Genomic DNA, 20,939 nt, shown 5'->3' on the forward strand with positions numbered 1-20,939 from the left:
TGAAAATCATGTTAGTAAGTCATAGCAAAACATGAGAAACATTTTAATTCACTTAAGCCTGGAAAGGGGCGGAGGGTGGGAAATGGAGGAAATTGTATTTTAAAAAATGAAAAACACCACAAATCCCCATAACCTGTTGTCTTTGTCACAGGTAGTGATGATGTACTTCAGGAACAAAAACTCACCATTAGCAAACAAAGGAAAAGACAGAGTAAGTTCTGACTCAATTACAGTGATACCTCTACTTACGAATGACTCTACTTGCGAAATGTTCTACTTACGAAGAGAAAAAAATAGTAAAAAATGGCGGCGTGCTTACGAAATTTTTGACATCTGAATGGCCTCGCTGCCCTGCGCTCGCCGCTGCCGCTGCCTCAAGTCCATGGCAACGGGTCCTTCCTCACCCGCCACAGCTGTGCGGCTTCATTCTTCATGCTCTGGAGCCCCTTCGCCTGCCTCGCCACCGCCGCTTACCCATCCTGTGTGTGTCCAGCTGCACGAGCAGCACCTTCTTGAGGGCGATGTGTCCTCTGCCGGCGTCTCCGCAGCTGGCCCAGCACAGGCAGCACCACACGGGGCCGGGCGTCGAAGAGCCCAATGAGGCCGCCATGGCCGCCTCTCCTGCCCTCGGCTTCTCCGCTCAGAGCGCAGCCGGAGCCGCCATGCAGAGGAAGTGCCCTCCGTCCCTCACTGCTGCCCCGGCCTAGGCGCCCGCCCGGGTCTGCTGGCCCCGCTGGGAGAGGTTCCGCATCGCCACCGCCCACACTGTGTTCGTGCGAGCCCAAGTCCGACACGGCCGCCTGCGGGTGCCCTGGCTCAGCCTCCGACGTCGTCAGGACTGCAACTCCCATCACCCCGCCGGGGTGCACATACGAATGTGCATTCGGAATGGATTAAATTCGTAAGTAGAGGTTCCACTGTATCTGCTTTTACAGTGTTAACTTCCTCCCAACTTTTCTCTGTGAGGTAGCTGCTGTCAGGCTTAAGAATTTATCTGCAGTGTAGAAGTCTACAGCCCTCATTTTTGAGGGTTGGGAAACTTTTTTCAGCCCGAAGGTCAGATATGGTCTCTTCTAGGCAACCTTCTGGGGCCAGACTCTCACATGTCAGTGACAGGCAGGGTTAGAAACAAAAGTGGGCAGGGCAACAAATGTTCCTCTTACCTTTGTACAGTAGGCTTGGGTCCACACAGACTCAGGCAAGCAAGAAGCATAAACAGAGCAACAGTAATGGTACTGGCACATTCTAGCCAGGCGAAAACACTCAAGGAGGATGCAAAGCAGGGGTGCTGAGGGGTATGGCTTGGGGAGAAGAGGTCTGGCTAGGAAGTGGCTGTGGCCCAGAATACACCTGAAATGCAGATAGAGGAGGCTACATTTGACCACCAGGGCCTGAGATGCCCCATCGCAGCTTTAGACAAAGCCCTCCAACTTTGTGGCAGCTATTTCTTCCCCATAAGCACATTCTGTAGGTCTGACTGACACAACCACATTTGTAGCATCAGTCACTTGGACTTTTGCATATTGTTTACACACCACCCCGGGGCGGAGAGAGACTCCAGGGTTTCCATGCTTGTTTTCCTTGAAATTAAGTGGAGACTGTGCTATCTTTAGGGTATATTGTTTTATTTACACTTCATGTCCATATTGATTTTGCGAGGTGGGATTGCCAAAAACTCAATTGTCTAAAACCCTGGAAACGTGCTGCTACTCAGTGTATACAATACTGAGCTAGAAGTAGGTCCATGGAGAGGGTATGATTTCCCCAGGTCTCAGAGGGTGATGCCTGCCATGTGGCCTCACCAGGGACTGGCTGTTCTTTTGTTTGAGTTTATAACAGACTGGCTAGATGGACCGGTGGTCTGGCTCAGTATAAGGCAACTTCCTGGATCCATGTCAACACATGGACCGGTGGTCTGGCTCCAACACATGGATCCAGGAAGTTGCCTTATACTGAGCCAGACCACCGGTCCATATCTAGCCAGTCTGTTATATGTGTATGTGTATGAGTAGCATGAGGCCTGGCAAACCAGTGCTATGCACATTTATTATTTCTCATTTATGAATTGTTTGTAGGAGTGTCCATGCCAGTGATGCTGACTTTCCTAATATATGGCCTGGAGGCTTTTCAGTCAGTCTGGGATTGTAGTCTCTACAGGGCTGGTCCAAGGTGTTTTGCTGCCTGAGGTGCAGCCTGGATAGCTCAATTGGTTAGTGTGTGGTGCTGATAATACCAGGGTTGCAGGTTTGATCTCTGAATGGGGCAGCTGTATATTCCTGCATTGCAGGGGGTTGGAATGATTGATCCTCAGAGTCCCTTCCAACTACAGTGGTACCTCGGTTTACAAACACAATTGGTTCCGGAAGTCCGTACTTAACCTGAAGCGAACTTTCCCATTTAAAGTAATGGAAAGTGGATTAATCCATTCCAGACAGGTCCGCGGAGTATTTAAACTAAAAATACTCAAACCTAGGCGTACTTAAACTGAGGTATGACTGTATACAATTCTATGATTCCTTATCTGCCCACACATCAAGGTTCATAGTATCCAAGATTAGCAATGGTACTTTGGCAGCTGAGGCAGACAATCCTGCAAGTGTTGCTTCTCCTGCCTGGTGGTGAAAATGCAACGAAGTAGGCAACTATTTGCTTCTGTTTCATGACACTCAACATCACTTGCTTGAGCTAGCTGTCTTGCTGTGCCTAATGGTAGGGCCACCCTGACTTTCTGAGGTAGAAGAGATGCAGCTTTTCCCTGCTTTGAACTGTGTGCATACATCACTTATGCATTTTTTTAAAAAAATACATAAATCAATGCTTTATCTCCTTATCACCACAATTAGTGGGCTAACATGGTGAAGCCTGACACAACCGTTAATTTTCTGAATGTTGATTCACTGTCGTTAATTCCTAGACATTAACTTGAGAAGAAAAATAAAGAGAGGAAATTTAAATCTGATCATTATTACGTTACAAGCAAAAGAGTTTAATGTATTTCTTGGGAGCAAGGCCTCCAGCAAATGGGCTGCCACAACTGTGAATTAATTTCAAAGGAAGCACAGGCTACAGAGCACACCAGTAATCTATCCTGAATGCGATAGTGTCATGCAATACACTCTGAAGATTTTGGTCACAGACCAGCCTTATCTGAACAAGTATAATCACTCTCATTTGGAAGGAGTTTTCAGACTACCTGCATTACATAAAATTGGCTGTGACTCTACCACCGGAGGGGAGTCCTAGTTGTGGTTCCATTCCACAAAGAAATTTCTAGCTTTCTGTCTGTAGTATTCCCCTAAACTTTCTCATCACAGAGAAATTGTGTTCTCATCCTGCCTTCAGTGGGCCTGATTAAGAGATCTGCATAGGTCAGAGATGTGTTCTTCCAGATTCTATTCTGGAATCATAGGAGTTCGAAGGGACCCCAAGGATCATCTAGTCCAGGCACCCCCAAACTGCGGCCCTCCAGATGTTTTGGCCTACAACTCCCATGATCCCTAGCTAACAGGACCAGTGGTCAGGGATGATGGGAATTGTAGTCCAAAACATCTGGAGGGCCGAAGTTTGGGGATGCCTGGACTAGTCCAACCCCCTGCAATGCAAAGCATCCATGAAAGATGGCTATCTAACCTCTGCTTAAAATCCTCCAAGGCAGGAAAGTCCACAACCTCCTGAGGGAATCTGTTCCACTGTTGAACAGCTTCTACTGACAGAAAGTTCTTCTTGATGTTTAGTCAGAATCTCCTTTCTTGTAACTTGAATCCATGGTTCGAGTCTTACTCTCTGGAGCAGTAGAAAACAAGCTTGCTCCATCTTCTGTGTGGCAGCCCTTTAGATTTTTGAAGATAGCTATCAAATCTCTGTTTCATCTTTTCTAGGCTAAACATACCTTTCTTGGTTGCCCTCCTGTGCACACGTTCCAGCTGATCAATATCCTTCTTAAACTGTGGTGCCCAGAACTGGGCACAGTACTCCAGGTGTGGTCTGAGGTAAGACAGAGCAGTGCTATTACTTCACTTGAACTGCAACCTAACTCCCATCAGCTCCAGCCATCTTGACAAATGGTCATGGGTGATGGGACTTGTAGTCCAACAACATCTGGCCACAGGTTTCGATCTCTGCTATGGGTAGTAGTGGACTGTTCATATGACCGTCTTTTCAAAAACTTGCAAGGAGTACTCAGAAGTGGAAAAATGGATTTGAAACAAACATTCACCCCTTGATACCAAATGCAATGATGATGTATTTAGGTTGGCAACCTGCACCCCTGTTTTATAAGGACCGTGGTCAAATTTTGAAAGTCCTCTTCAATCAATCAGAAAAGCCCTCTTTAAGCAATCAGTTCAGACCCATGGTGAGAAAAAGGTGTCCCACCTCCCAGACCACCACTGGCCAAGGTGGAAGAGGGAGAGAGGCGATTCCCTCACCTAGTTTTGGTTCTGATCCAACCATTACTGGCTCCACCCACTTCTAGTAGGCATGTGTCCCCACGCCAGATTATCCCCAATGGAATGTTTACTCCCAAAGGAATGTTTGGGAGGGGGATGTTGCTCCCCCACCCCCAATTTATAAGCAGCATAAAAGTCCCCATAGGCCAGTTAGGACTTTTGGTCTGTCTGTCCTAACCAGCAGCACATCTCCAGTGTCTCCGGAAGAGAGCCCAGTGCTGTGAGCTTGTCCGGAGGGGGAAGAGGTGCCAGACTGGCCGAGGAGCCTCTGAAATATGGTGCCAGCTTGAATCTATGGTCCCTCCTCACATGCCCCATACCTAATGAGAAGCAGCCCTTATCACGAGCAGACATTATTACAGCTTATATACTGCTGACACAAATAGTCTACTAGTGTGAGGAGAAAAATGTGAGGGAAGGGGAAGATCAGAATTCTTCCTCCATGATTAGACTGCACAGACAAAGAGACGACTCACGTGAATAGTTTTATCAGCTGCAGTAATGTCTTTGCCAGCTCCCAGTTGCACTCAGACAGGTTTGGCTTTTCTGAATGTAAGAAATCTCATTATGAAACTCTGCTTTAAAGCAGGAATGGATGGCAGACTGTGTTAAATAGAGGGTTCGAAGCCCTGTTAATGGCTTCAAGCTTCTGTCAGCCTATGGTTGACAAAGTGAGTAGAAACTAATGCAAAGCAGACTGCCTAGATCTATAGATGTTCAAAAATTTGTCTTCTTATTCCAACAGGTAGACCCTTTGGGCTAACACTCAAAACACTTAATAGAACTCCATCTACTTTCTACCGAAGCCTTACGGTAGACTATTTACATCAAAATGCACATCCGAATATGAAATATGTATTTAGGACACCAAGCATAAAAATGTGGTTCTACTTGTAACTCCCACTCCCATTTTAGGGTGGATTTCTTTAGCAGTAGATTTCTAAGCATCTGTGCATGAATTGGCATACTTTGAAAATCTTGAACTTGGCAATACAGCAACTTGACATTAAGTAAAGCTAGAATTGGGATCTGGCAACCTTGCAAATCATATAGAAGCATTTAATGTTGTTTCATTTCTGCTGTGGTTCTAAGCAGAAAAGATTATAATTATTCTGCAATCTTAACTTGCTTCTGCTGATGCCAACATTTTATTTTGCTTAAAGCTTCTGCATGCCTCGGTAATATCTAGAGTAAATCTATGATATCAAAACACCACAAGCAGGGTTTTTTTTTTACATCTCTCCATTTATTTGCAAGTAATTTTATAGCTTCTAATTATATTATATATTTATTGCTTTTCTTGCACAAAAGTTTGACATGGACAATTGCCTTGCACTGCATTTACATGCCCAGACGCGGGGCCTGTAAAGTTTTCATTATATATTAATAAATCCATTTAGCAAAAAAGTATATCAGATATTTATAGAGCTGTTTATCTCACCTCCAGATTTAAAGGTTGTAAAACAATTACAGACTCACCACGGACTTAAATGTGAGAACAGTAACTTATTTGGCTCTTGCTTAGCAAACTGTCAAATGAAAAACAGGTAGGATATTAATCAGCACTTATTGTTTCCCAGACATGATGAACTAAACACAAACAGAAGCTACAACATTTATGAATGCCTCTGTGATCCAGAGGGACTGAACTGAGATTTGTTTTTCTGTTCTCATGGAAGATATCCTTCCCGCCGCCCCTGAACCCTCAAAGGCCTTAGGAAACAATTCTTATGTCAGAACTCTGTAGGCAGGGTGAAATGAATATTGCCTGGCCCCAGCAATGAATCATGCAATCAGGGGCATAGGGAGGGGTGTGATGGGGGGGTGGTCTGCCCTGGGTGTCATCCCAGAAGGGGGTGAAAAAATCCCTACTGGGTGGATCGCCGCTGCGCCAATTGCCCCCACACCCGTTAGATCGTTGATGCGCCGATTAGCCCCCCCCCCAGGCAGATTGTCAATGCACCAATCACCTCCATGGGCTGATTGCCCCAACCCTGGGTGCACGGCATGTGTGCCACTCCGGGTGCCAGAGTGGCTAGCTCCGCCGCTGCATGCAATTTCCCTTGCTGATTTGGTTCCAATATAGAAACATTATTGGAGATGCAGGGGAAGAAATTCTACTAATATATATATATATATATAGGACCACATTGGCACATATAACCTTGCACTTGAACAATTATGGTGAAATGTTAGGAAATACATTTGTGATACAAGTGTGCTGTGAATACTGGCACAAGTAGTTTGGAGTTTACAAAGTGAGACAAAGATTGTGGATTCAAATCCTACACAGCAGATATTTTTGGAGGGAGACACAGAGGGAAGGAGAAGCCCGATTACACAAGTGGATTCAGGATCACACTACGCTGGATCTCACTCAAGATATGTACTGAAGAATCAATTCTGTTACACTAACATTTTAAATTATCACCTAGCTTGATTGAAATAATGTTCTATACGTGTTCACTCATGGTTAGCAAGTTAGATAGTTTGATTTATAAAGATGTGAGGTCGCAATTTCCAAGCATGATACTGAAGTTGGAAGCTTCGCCTGCCATTTGTACAACTGGCTACGAGGTGCTTTGATACAATGAAACAAAAATAAGAGGAGCAGAGCAATGCAAACTATAGGAAGTTGTCATGATAAATCCCAGTGTAATTTATGATGTTCTAAATTACCCCAATTCCAAACTCTACTCATACTGGTGGATCTTGGGCTTGGATTGCTTCCTAAGCAATTTATTGTTTGACTTTGGTTTTTAAAAAGTATGTTTGGGAATGAGCCTGTGTCTTTAACTGTGTTTGATGTTTTAATTTGTTGGAAGCTGCTCAGAGTGGCTGGGGCAACCCAGTCAGATGGGTGGCATATAAATAATAAATTATTATCATTATTATGTGCAAGCTCCATAGGGTATAATAGTACTTTCAGGTGTATCGTTCCCCCAAATATATATTTTTTCCAATAGGTTTGTTAAATCTAACAACCTTGCTTTTTTAGTGGTTTAACATATGTAAACACTGAAAACATTTAATAAACTTGGAACCCACTGCCAAACAAACACATAATGCCACCTTTGAAGGCAACAACATCATTAATTATTTATTTCTAACACAAAATGTCGTCTAATGAAATACCTGCATTCGGTACCAAAATTATAAATGGGATTGAAGCAAATAGTTGAAAACAGTGAAGGCAGTTTTTGAATTATTTCTCATAAAATACTGGAAGAGTTACTTTGAGGATACCAGCTGTTCTGAAATCTAAGTCTGTTAAACAATCCGTCGAGGTGTTAACAATGCCCTTTGCTTTCCTCTGATTTTAAATGCTTATTTCTTTGAATAAGCATTTCACAACGGGAAAATATAAACAAACCATAGGCATATATTTAATGCTCTCAGTATTAATATGTATCTTCATATAGAAAAGTTTCCAAACAGTAAACCCCGGATATCTCTTTCCTCAAAATGTTGCCTGGCCTTTGACGTCATGGATCTAATTGTAGGATGGATGTCTTCAGTTTTGGATATCCATATTCTGAAGCACCATAGCCACTCTGCTTGGAATGTACACCTAAAAAAAGAGAAGGGGGAAAAACTTACATATTGTTCACAATATGCCTTTGGGATGGGGCAGGATATAAATCTAAATAACGTACTGCAAGTGATCTACTGTTTGAACATGAAATATACATTTAGGAACCGAACTTTCATGAAATGTGCCATCAATATTAATTAAAAGTAGAGTGCAATTATGGATGGGACATGCTTTCTCAATGCCCACAAGGCAATAGAAATGATGCACTTCCTTTCCCTTTGCCACTTCCTAAAGTTAGATCTGGTGATAGGTTTAAATGCAATTACCACTAGAGGGCTCCATGTGATTTACAATCCCCAATTTCAGACATCTGAGGACATTCGGGTCGATACACTGTACAGTGATAAATGACAAACTCTTACTACTGCATTTGAGCTCTATTGTGTTCTGAATTAAAGCTGCTCCAGGTCCATGATGTCATTTCGCACAGGTAAATGCAAGGTATGACACAGCAAGGCACTTGAAAATACAGCGCTGAAGCAGGTTTTATGGTATGGATTCTTGAGCAGAAAAACAAGCCACTCGTTTGCCTTTGCATGTTGAGACCTAAGTTCCTTCACTGGCATTCTCACACTGAAACTTTTAATCTCATTTAATCTGATCCCCTTTTTGTTTTTCTTCTTCAGAAGTACGTCTCTTAACAAGGGTGGAAAGGAACCTGTGGCAGCATATTCCGCACAATGCTGCTTCCGAGCACAGATTAGATTCACAACTCAAAACATGACAGATATGTTCTGTTTACCAATTACCTTGATACGTAGTAGTTTGCAGACTGCTGAACGCAATTGATCACGTAAACTGAACTCAATAACAATGCAATTAGAAAAGAGTCAGCAGATGAGTGAAGATTGCAGCCTTCCTTTTTGACAATGCCAGTGTTTAAGACTTTCCTCCTCCTGGCATTCCTAATATAATGCTATTTTCAGCCATGCTATCTCCTAGCGAGAGTCTGACTGATGGCATGAAAAGCTTTTATAGTCGGCAACCGGAATGAAAGGTGTAAAGCAAACAGCTTTAGGAAAAAAGGAAAAGAACAGCTGATCTTCATCGAACCAGACTGTAGCATGTCCAATGCATCTCAGCTCTCGCCAGTGAACAGAGTGTTTTTCCCCCTAAGGTTTCTGTGATAAATAACTCCTACAAATCTGCTCAGCAGGGAAGAAAATGCGAAATACACTTGGGATAGCGTCATGTGCCCCCAAATGTATGTGCAAAGGGGGAAAAATATAGCTGTAGCTTTTTTTGCACTTATTTACTACTGCAGTTTTAAGTGCCAGAGAATTTATTTCCAAATCGCTTTAGATAAACCAAGTCACACAGATCTAAGCAGCTGGCAGCTTGAAACAAAGAAAATTAGCACAATGTAGAAAAGCTGCTGCATTCTAGACCATCTTTCAGGACCTGTGGAAGATTACTATCAAGGGAACTGGATTGCTGTGAAACAGATACTTCAAGGAAAAGAATAGGTCTGTGTGGCTTAAAATCTGACTAATTTGTGGCTATTAGACACACACACACATAACTTTGTTACCAAGAGATCTGCTTCCACAGAATTGCATGGGGATGAATTAAGCAAGTATGTACTTTAGAAACTGGTATTACACACCCAATTTAGTAATGAAATAAAATCACATTTTGAGATTATTATTATTTTAAGAATGGAAATTGCTTCAAAAAAACCAGCTTTAATTATATTTAATTATAGTATCAGGGTACCTGAAAGGCTGTGTCCCCTGCCATCCAAAAATTAAGATGACACGTGGAAGGCCAACCTAGCCTCATAGAAGAAGCTTGATTCCTTCTCCCTGCTTGCCAAAGAAATGCTCGTCTCCTGCTGCCAATGCCCTAGGACTGCAGAAGCAAGAGTGTGTCCCCACTCACAGACCAAAAGAAGAAGAGCTGCCAACTATTATCCAGGCAAGAAACCCAGCAAGAGAAAATCTGTATGTCTTCGGCTGGATGTAAACAGCTACTTCTAGCTCTGCATTCTGGCTTTTAAAAGCCTTCCCCTCTCCGCTTATTTCCCTTGTGTGGTTTTGTCAGCCTTCTGACAGGGCCTGACACTTAAAAAAAATGATGTAAGCCACTTTGGGAGACAATGTTTTTTTATAAAAGGATTAAAAATATAGTAACTACATAAACAAATGAACTGTATTTAAAAATGGCCTGATGTAAATATATGATTGTTATACAACCAAGCCTACGTCGAGCCTGCTTTTCTGTGTGAAAGATGACAAACAATAAAGCAAAGATCTCCAACCTGAGGTCAAGCATAAAAAAATATGACATTACTGGTCATACAATATTATGACAAATTATGATTATGTGGTTTGCTTAGCACCCTTACACAGGGAATGAAAGAGAAACCCATTACTTCCACAATTGTTCATTTGTTTTTCAGAACAGCTGTGCTGGCTGGGACTGATAAGAGACATGGGCCAAAACATCTGGAGGGCACCAAGTTGGTGAAGGCTGTACTAGCAGCTTGTAGTTACTTTCGGTTTTGTCGCAGAAGAGGGGGGTGACTTCCCGTCCCTTTTTTAACCCCGCTCCACGTCCAAATTACTTTAAATTTGTAATCATTTTGTACTCACGAGGTCCAAATGTTAGATCCAATTTGGGAAGGATCTAGTGCTTAATTGGTTTCGGCTTGTAGCTGCGCCAGGCAGAAGTAGCGTCTACTCAAGAGCCCTCCGTCTTCCACTCGCCCCACTCTCACCCCCTCCGGAATGGAGGCTTGGGGGGGGGGAGGCAAGGAGACAGGATTGGGCTCCGCTGAGACCACGTCTTCCACAAAGCTGAATGTGGAGTTTCTTCTTGGGGGTTTGTGTCCAGTCATGTGCATTACATGTCTGAAGTTTTTTAGAGTATACTCATAGGCACTATGAAGAATCTGTTCAGCTGAAAGCTAGAATGTTCTAATTAATTTTTTAAAAAACTATCTAGGAAGCCTACTTATTCAAGTGATGTATGAATGGGCTTGGTATATAATCCTTAAGAGGTTACAGAAGCATTTATTCTAATATAGCACATGCAGTTTAGGCAGCATTTGCCAGCACTGTTTTTTTGTATCTTGTTCCTGATAAGGACACAGCTGGTAATAATAATAATAATAATAATAATAATAATAATAATAATAATAATAATAATAATTTATTTATACCCCGCCCATCTGGCCGGGTTCTCCCAGCCACTCTGGGCGGCTTCCAACAAAACATTAAAGTACAGAAAGGCTTGGTAAGGCTTGGATGAAGAAGGCTATCTGTTTCTCCTTTCACCTTTTGGTTCTTGCACTTTCTGTCTTTTCTCTCTCTTCCTCTCCATTTCCCCCTATCGTCCCCCTTTCCACTGAGGATCTTTAGGGGCAAAAAGCAGACAAACAAACAAACAGGGGAGGAAGCACAGCTCTGAGGATGCAACAATGATACCAAAACATATTTGGCAGATCAGCTTTCCCAATCTGTTCCCTGTTTTAAAACAGTGTATCTTCTAGTTACAAACCCCTGGTCTATGCAAATGTCATTTAAAAAGGCAAACTTAAAAAAAAGAAAAAAAGCCTATATCACATCCTCCAAAGTCAATATATAAATCCTTGTCAGAAAAGTAATGGGTTGGATCCAAAGGACTCCTCACAGCGACTTGATAATTTTCTCAATGCTCTATTACGAACCAGATCTTTGAATCCCAAATATTGATTCTCTGGAAATATTAGTCTCCAAGGACAAACTCTCTTTCTTCCATTAAGGGATTACACAGCTTAGTCGCTTATATTAAGAAGTGCTGCTGAAGACTTGCATACCATGAATTAGTTGGGCTTTTTAAATCACTTTCACATGACAATTTTCCTGAACAGTTATCACACAAAGGGGGAAAATGTATGTACTACTGTCACGAGGGATGAATTCACACACAAGAAACATGCATTTTCATAATTTTCCTACTGGTTATTTTTTTAAAAAAACAACATTTGTATACTGTATTTCTTTATAGCCATTTGATTTCGGTCAAACAAAGAACTTGTATGGTGAGGTACGTTAGATAAGACTTAATGACTTGCCCAACACCACTCAAATTAACTGGGAAGGAGCAGAATCAGAATTGTTAACCTCAAACTAGCATTTTAGTTGCTGTACCAAATGGGCTCAGTATACCTGTAAAGAGGTCTGTGAGAAAGGATATTTAGACAAGATGCCTGTTAAGGGTCCTACATTTCAATTAGCTTCAATTGTTCTAACCTGGCCCCTTTTTTTTAAACAACACTTATGCTTCTGACAGTATCTGGACATAATATCTGCCCAAGACATTCGATTCTCTTTTATTCCTAGGGTGGAAAATATTCTATTCAGAAGACTGATGTAGCATCCTTCATTGTTGACTCCTTGTCAGTTTCCAGCACACACAAAGACAATAAAATATAACAAAGGTTGAAAACTTTCTCCCCCAAAAGAAGAACCATCATCCACAGAACCCTTGCACTGTCAAAAGTGAGCTTTTTGTTGGCTTTTACCCAAACCATTGCCAACTCCAAGTATCAATTCAGAATATCCACTGTCTCACCTATAACACATGGGTAATAGCATATTGGTGGCAATTTACGCCAAATCCCTCTTTCAGTTGGTTCATGTAGACGTTGAAAAGTACAGGGCACTAGGTGGACACTTGCAAGACTGCAGGGATTGTGCTGTTGTCTCTCAATAACACCTTATGGAAATGACACTTCGGGCAGGAGTGGAATTACCTTACCACTGTGCCTCAAATGCCATGTTCACAAAACTAAAAAAAGAAGCCATGGCTGAAGGCCACTGAAAGGTCCAAGATAACTATCAGGGTTATATTCCACCTGTCTTTCATTAAGGCGGAAAGGCAGCTTCTGTGCCAAAACCAGGCCTAAAACTGGATTGAAACAGGTATAGATAACATCTTACCCGAAAGGAACTTTACAGAAAACACTCCCAGGAATACCTTACTCAAGAAGGCACCATTTGTGACTGACTGGATAACACTCCATGGCTGATGGATAAGTTTCTTCACTACCATCGCTGTTCATCTCCCATCCTGCTCCATTCCCCCCAGATGCCTGATAAAACAGGGAGCTAACTGGATCTGCGCTCTGGGTGAGGGCACTTAGTTATGATCGTGTCAAGTGCCTGAGTCATCTCAGCATTCCAGAGAGAGATTACAGCTCTGGCAGGACAGCTGTGCAAAGTGGAAACTCCCTAAGGGCACTCAAGTATCTTATCAGATTCCATTAGCCTCTGGGAGCAGACCGTTCTGATAGATTCAACATGCCATCCTCCAGGAAGACAAAGAAATTAGTGAAAAACACAGCTCCTCCACTTAGCCACTCATTCAAAGTGTGGCCTGCCACATCAAACTAACGGCATGAACATTCCATTGGGTGTGCAATGAAATGTACAAAACAGCAAGCATTTGTTCTGAAAAGTACCTGAGCTAATGTAAATAAATGACCACATTAATTCGTGCATTAGAACAGGTGAAAAAAACACAGGTGAAAATAAAAATACAGCAAAATGAGAGGCTGCCATAGAATAGTACACAGAAACGATCAACTAATGAATGCACGCCATGAATCCATGGAAAATATGTAAATACAAAATGGTCAGCATATACTTCTCACCCCTGAAAAGTGGATATTTGCTACTTTGTTGTACCTGTCTTTTTCCAAAAAAAGAGTCAAGAATGGCTTACATAAATGTCACAAGGTATCTCCTATCCTTGTGGCTTACTTGCCTAGGATTACAAGCACTTACCTAGAGGACTTAATTCTGAGTAGACGTTTAGAGGATTGCACTGTTGAGCTGTTCAACTTCAGCGGTAGAACTGTGCCATATACTTTCAATACCTATTAAAGACCAGTCCCTCCCACACTTCCTGACTTATTATTTATAAAGCTCCTCGCTGGATTCAAATACATACTTCTTACATCAGAATAAGACTCCTTCCGTAAGAGGAAAGGAACCGTCTTTGGAGCCAACTCACTGGACTACAAGAAACATGTGCATTATTATATAATAAAGGAAAAATAATGGCAATTGAACAAAACTTGACATTGTATCTGCAGCTCTCTGTATTTTTTCCAATTTGTTAACATAGTTCGTGGAACGTGATACCTCCGAATGAGCACAGGGCTCCACAAAAGGTATTAGCAGGATAGACAAAGTGCTGTTGTGCTCATGTCCAGCTTGCAGGTTTCCTACAGGCATCTAGTCAGCCACTGTGAGAACAGGATGTTGGACTAGATGGGCCATTGGCCTCATCCAGCCATCTCGCCTTATGTTCTTATGTAGAAGTACACAATAAACCACCTACAGCACCACCCTCCATTTATATCGCAGGTAACAAAAAAGAAAAAAAAGTAGGGTTTACCTTGAGTTAAGGAATTGGCAAATAAAAACACGTTTATCGAAAAGGTTACCCCTTACATAATTAAAAACAGTTAGCAAATGAGTACCATTTGGTTATAAGTACCGAAGTAATGATGAGCGACCTTGAAAGAGATAAGTCAGGAAGGCAGCAAAAATAGCAAGGAAAATATTATTTGGATTAGTGATGAGTGGAGAAATGAGGCATTTGGATAATTAACATGTATCTGAATCCCAGCTAGCCTTGTTGGATTTTAAAACTGTTAATAGCTTTAAAAACTGTTCCTGTATAACCAACTGTGTGTCTGCCCATATGCCATTACCGTAACTGCAGTAAGCAACTTCTCGGTGTAATGAACCTTACAACTTCAATTTATCACTTGCTTTTTCTCACGTATTTTTCACAGGAAATTCTCCTCCCGCTTTCCCCCTTTCTTTCCCCTCAGACAGATTTAAAGTAGCCTTATCCCACCACAGATGCTATTTGGATCACAGATACACTTGGCATTTTATGTGGGCTTGTTGATGTTGGTTTTGTTCTGGTGCATGGAAACACCTAAGTGCTTCAAGTGTATGGATCTTTGCAGCCTTAGCTAAAGTGCATAGCCATTATAAAATCACTTCTAACAGAATTACGCAAGTTTGGTTCTGTACTGTTCTTTCATCTCCTTGGGGCTACAGGTACTACCCTCAACTCGAGACAGAACATAGTTACTGCTGGAATTATATACAATATAATTTTATTTAGGGTGGAGTCAATATCTTGGTTTTTATTTATTTCATATATTTATAGCCCAATATGGCTGCATCATCTGCTTTCAGACCATGCCCTGAGGTTCTTGCTCATGATGAGACATTGGCATGTTTGGGATTTGCAGCAGAATGCCCACCATTGCTGATTATACACCATGGGAGTTTCCAATGAAACACATATTTTAGATCACCTGCATGTGTCAACATAGGAGCTGTTTGCTCTGCTTGAATCTTTCTGCTATGCATGTCCTCTCCACTGGTAGTCTGGATATGGCAGGTAGTTCCAGGAAATGAAGGCCCACTTTTGGACAGGAACCAGAATCAAGCAAGCTCCCCTGCTCTCTTCAACTTCGATTTTATGAGAATGGAAATGACTCTTTCCCCCATTCATGCATTACTCATCTGTAGATATTGCTGTAGATATTACTCATCTGTAGATAGTGGGACTGTACTTTTAGTCCTGTCTCTGACATCACATTACCTTCCTCAAACAACTGTCTGTTGCCAAAGTTGTCTAAAGCGGAAGTGTGCTTCTATTCACATGTAGGAGCTCTGTGCAACTGGGACACCCGCATAACTCAATGTCCAATTACATGGCACCCCTACATGTGAACAGGAGTGTTTGAGGAACTGTCCTTGCTCCAAAGTAATCACAGTGACACCCAGTACATGAGTAATATGCAAACATGGCTTAAGATATAGTAGTTGGTTCCTGGATTCTCTAAAGAACTGTGTGATCCACATTTCTCCTTTTTAGTTGCTGCTGATTTGTGAATGGGCAGATTCCAGAAAGTGGTGTGTAGAGCTCTGCTTACACAACAAGGGTCCTCACGCCATTTCTGCTGGATGGAATTGCTCTGAATAATATGAGCTGGGTGATAGTGATAAGGCTGGGGGTGGGGAGAGAAATGAACAGAATTTTGAGATCTGCTTGTCAGCTGATCAGGGCTCCTTCAGCTCACAGACATGGAACAAAAGTGTTATTTTTAGCAAACCACTACAGAAATAACATTTGTTTCTATAAGTTCAGATGCACAATACATGGCCTGCTGAGCTGGAAAAATAAGAAACTCCCAGATGCTCTGTCAGACCACTGGTCCCTCTGGCTCAGTATTGTCTACCATGATTATCTGTGGCCTTCCAGGATTTCAGACAGATAGGGCTTTCCCCAGCATGACCTGGAGACACCAGGGACCAAACCTGACTCCTTCAGGTAGTGATAAAGCTGACTCCTTCAGATAGTGATAAAGGGATATCAAATCCAAACTACTCCTCCTCTTCTTCTTCTTCTTCTTCTTCTTCTTCTTCTTCTTCTTCTTCTTCTTCTTCTTCTTCTTCTTCTTCTTCTTCTTTTGCATGCAAAGCAGATGCTCTACAATTGATCTATGGTCCTATGGTGGTGGGATGGGGATTAAAATTAAATTGGCTCAGGCACTGAAGAAGAGGATCCTGCCCTTCGGAGGGGGGGGGGAAGTGCTACAGTTTTGGCTGGCACACTTTTATCTGCAACTTTACCTCCAGGTAGTATGTGTGCTGTCGTCCTCGGGGCTGGTGATCACTGGCACTCAGTGAATTGGGTTGCTGAAGGATATAAAGGAGAAGTGTGACCCACACTTTTGGGCTTTGTAACTAACATAGTAGTGCACTTGCCATGCCACAACCTGCAGCTACTTCAAAACTATATTAGTTCATTCATTGCTTGCCTTCTATCTCCCTGCCCACCCTACATGCTTTATTTCACATGCACTTGCCAAGATCCTTCTTTACCATAGTTTTAGCCCCTGGGAATGATTATTTTCTACTATGCATCGCCAATATTCATGCCAACTTGCAAGTAAGGTATGGTTAATAAGACACACAATTATTATCTTACAATATTAGCTGTGTTAATGTTTACTGCTAGAATAGTGGAAGGGGAAATGGGATAATGGTATTATTGTGTTGTTTCTTGGGATAAATTTGATTTTTGACCAAAACATAATATTTTGTTGCTTTGGCTTCTGTTGTGTGTATGAAATAGATGTTGAAGATTCATTCCCCGTGTTTGCATTCATGGGATAGTTGTCTATCACATGGTGGTGGATGTTTTCATCCCACAGAGTCGGACGTGACAGAAAGAGGATGTTTGTGTTACTGTGTTTCCTGAAGTGGGACTATTGTCCTTTGTTCTTTCTCTTTGCTGCCTGATGCTAGAGAGAGAGGGAGCCATGTTGCAGTGCTATGTGTGTGTTTATATGTAAATAAAATAGATTAGCCAAATGCTGAGTTGCTGAGGTCTGTTACGCAAGTGTGCCAACTCTGCGGATCATCAGTCACTGTGATGTTTGGGCTGAAGAAAGCTTTTGAAGCTCTCGAATGATCGACCAGGAGGGAGGGAACATGCCAGTCAGGCTTGTGTCTCTGCCAGGGTTCTACTCGAGAGTAAGCGTTCCTAACAATAGATACTTAATTTTCCACTGAATGCAAAATGTAGCAGCAGAATAAATATACATTTCTTCCAGAAATGGTAAACTAACAATTCACAATGTTTTAAAGGTTTAAAGTGGTACAGAAGTTAGGTAACCAAAGCTTCCTATTTCCTCAAAGAGAAATTAAGTTAGAAACAATTTAGGGATTTTATTAACAAACGTTAGAATGTTTAACATGGTATGGTAATTGTAGGATAAACAACTTGATATTGGCAGAGTTACACCTCTAGTCCATACAGAATGGGGCTGGGGGACACTAATTAGTGATGCCACAAAGGTTCAGAATACAAATTTGCCTATGTTGAAATGGTTAGATTCAATATGAATCAAATGCAATTTCTCTGAAAAGTTCTAATATAGCTTTAAATGCAAAACAAGAATCTGCACACGTTCAGTGTTTGCTTGGCTTGGCAAAGTCATGCTTTCAAATTTCATCAATGTCTGTCAAACCTCCTCCTTGAACCCCGCCCCCCCCCCCAAAATCCTACCCATTTGATAGTAGTGTATAGAAAGGCATGACAATTTCTTTATTCCAAAAATGGGCAGCCTCTGAATCGGGCCATTTCTGAAGCACCAAACTAAGGTCCAAACCAAGTTTTCTGGTTGGTGCATACCCAAACTGAACTATGAGCCAGGAATGTGGTCAACTATCTTATCCTAGTTACAGGTATCCTGTAAGGCATCCTAGTTATCTTATCCTGTAAGGCCTACAAGACTGGAATGGATGCACCCACTGTACTAATATTTGTGAGAAGGGCTTCAAATTTATAGTGATGTAACCATTTTCTTCAGTAAGTTGCTAAGAAAAGTGAAGATAGTAAAGAGCCCATATATAATGTAAATGCATAAGTAAATTCAGAGATAAATCCAAGTGTACTGGAAGAACTCAAAAGAATGATCTACAAAAAAATGCAAGCATGTACAGAGACTATTCACATACCTCTTTGGATTACAGTATTAAAGTATAGCCAATATAGTGAGCTGATAATTTGTATGAAATAAAGTGTATCAGGGTAATGGGATATGATTATAAATGTAAAATAGAACTGAAACAATGGGTTGTATCCAACTCAGAGTAGATGTCCTGAATTTAATGGACCTAAATCAGCTGTCTATTAGGTCTCCTCTAAGTAGGACTAACATTGTGTGTAAGCCAATGAATCAAAGGAGCAAAAATATTCTCCCCACATACTATCATGTTTTTAGGTCACCAAGAAAAAAAGAGAGGTATGGTTTAGTCATTGCTAAGTATACCTGAAAGGGAAAATAATTCACGGAACCCTAAGAAAAAAGCATATGTATCTACAGAACTTTGAAGAATTGTCAAACTAGTAATTTGTTACTCCTTGTTTAGAATCATAGAATCATAGAGTTGGAAGAGACCACGAGGGCCATCCAGTCCAACCCCCTGCCAAGCAGGAAACACCATCAAAGCATTCTTGACAGATGGCTGTCAAGCCTCTGCTTAAAGACCTCCAAAGAAGTAGACTCCACCACACTTCTTGGCAGCAAATTCTACTGTCGAACAGCTCTTACTGTCAGGAAGTTCTTCCTAATGTTTAGGTGGAATCTTCTTTCTTGTAGTTTGAATCCATTGCTCCGTGTCCGCTTCTCTGGAGCAGCAGAAAACAACCTTTCTCCCTCCTCTATATGACATCCTTTTATATATTTGAACATGGCTATCATATCACCTCTTAACCTTCTCTTCTCCAGGCTAAACATACCCAGCTCCCTAAGCTGTTCCTCATAAGGCAGGTTCCCTAAGCCACTACTGGAAAAATTAGGATGTTGAGGCCAGTTCATGCAGCCAGACTCAAACACACACAAAGCAAAATTCAAAGTTTATATGTAAAAGGAAATAGAAAAACATGCAAGTTACTGAGACATGAAAATGCGACAATTCAGAATTAAACAGCATGAGAAAGAAAATGCACACTAAAATGGTTTCATGCTTAGTTATTTCAGATAATTGTTGTATCTTGTTCAGTTATACTTGATAGCATATTGAGGAACATTATTGTCCAACTATTAGTTGGCCCAAGTCACACCACATTCACTGATGACCTTTAGTTTAATCTTAAGATTTTCATGCAAACTTCAGTAGTCATATTTCAGAAACAAAAGGCATAATGCAGGTTTTAATGGGGAATTTAAAATGTTAACTATCACTGCAGACATACCTTTGCAGAAGTGAAGTAGAAAAAATGTACTTACCAAAAGAGAATTAGGCAGACAGTTATGTCCATACTCCTGTGAGAAGAATTCTGTATTATGGTCCAGTCTGCTATGTCCTGCATACTCCGGAGCATCAGAATCCAGTGCAATTTTATACTTAAGGTAACGGTTAAGGAATTTACACTCGGTATAAACTGAAAACATTTCATAATAAATGGAATCAAAGCAACTTAAAACAACCAAAATGAATTTTTCATGTAATATAACACCTAAAGATCCCAACTGTGTTTGCCACACTACTCAGAACATTACTTTAAAAGAAAAGTGCAGTCTATTCCCCAACTACATGTAACAGAATACTATCAACTGTAGCAGCAAATGTATCCCTTAGATTTACTAGTCATCTATTTTACTAAACGTTTAGTAAGAATATAATCTTGCAAGCACTGTTATTTTGTAACAATGAAATTGAAAATGGTGGTTCTTCCTCACCCGGATTCACAGAAAAGTTTCAAATTCACCCTCTTTTGTGACAGAGCAGCACTAATAACTAATAATCATTCACTGTGGGTGGGTGGGACCCAACATTAAGGTATTATCAGAGTAGACCCATTGAAAATAAATGCACTGCTAAGTATGACTTATTTGGATATCACGCTTTGCATGTAACAACAACAACAACAGGGAAAACAAATTCTCAATGGAAAAGTCAAAGACCTAGTTTGCATGACACAGTAAACCAAACCAAGGCTTATCCAGACCAGGCCAATGTGTGGGCTCCCAAAAAGAAGCTTTGTCCCAAACCACCATTCGACTTTCTATCAGGGAAACCAGGCCAATGAAGTAATGGCAATTTAAAACTATCTCAAGAACTGGCTTTGCTCTCAAAAAGTTTTACTGGCAAAAGAAAACAAAACAAAACCTAAGAGTGAAGAGTAACATGTTTGGAACAATGTTCCACAACCTTAATTTTGAGCTGGGGAAAAGACTTTCTGATGGAGCCTCCACAAATAGGATTAGAGCAGAATGAAGCCATGCTTGTTCTTTTGATGGCTCAAAGTGCTCTAAGGCTTCATTGTTTGTTCAGCCTTTTGATCAAGTCTGAGGATTGCGATGC

General features: G+C 41.4%; 1 protein-coding gene across 2 annotated transcripts in view; it reads right to left on the bottom strand.

Annotated features, from left to right (window-relative positions):
- Window positions 1-5,672: 5,672 nt before the first annotated feature.
- GBE1 (1,4-alpha-glucan branching enzyme 1) overlaps window positions 5,673-20,939 on the bottom strand; it is a 160,463-nt gene continuing 145,196 nt past the window's right edge. Inside the window, exons 15-17 of one of the 2 annotated variants that reach the window (XM_035114820.2) lie at window positions 19,862-19,979; window positions 16,695-16,760; window positions 5,673-8,019 (exon numbers count right to left, since the gene is read on the bottom strand). In XM_035114820.2, coding sequence (XP_034970711.2) covers window positions 7,963-8,019; window positions 16,695-16,760; window positions 19,862-19,979 — 241 coding nt within the window. In that variant the 3' untranslated portion in view covers window positions 5,673-7,962. The remainder of the gene's footprint in view (window positions 8,020-16,694; window positions 16,761-19,861; window positions 19,980-20,939) is intronic. The other variant, XM_035114821.2, reaches the window with a different exon arrangement.

This window comes from Zootoca vivipara, chromosome 4 (genome assembly GCF_963506605.1).
Source record: "Zootoca vivipara chromosome 4, rZooViv1.1, whole genome shotgun sequence".
Classification (NCBI taxonomy): domain Eukaryota; kingdom Metazoa; phylum Chordata; class Lepidosauria; order Squamata; family Lacertidae; genus Zootoca; species Zootoca vivipara.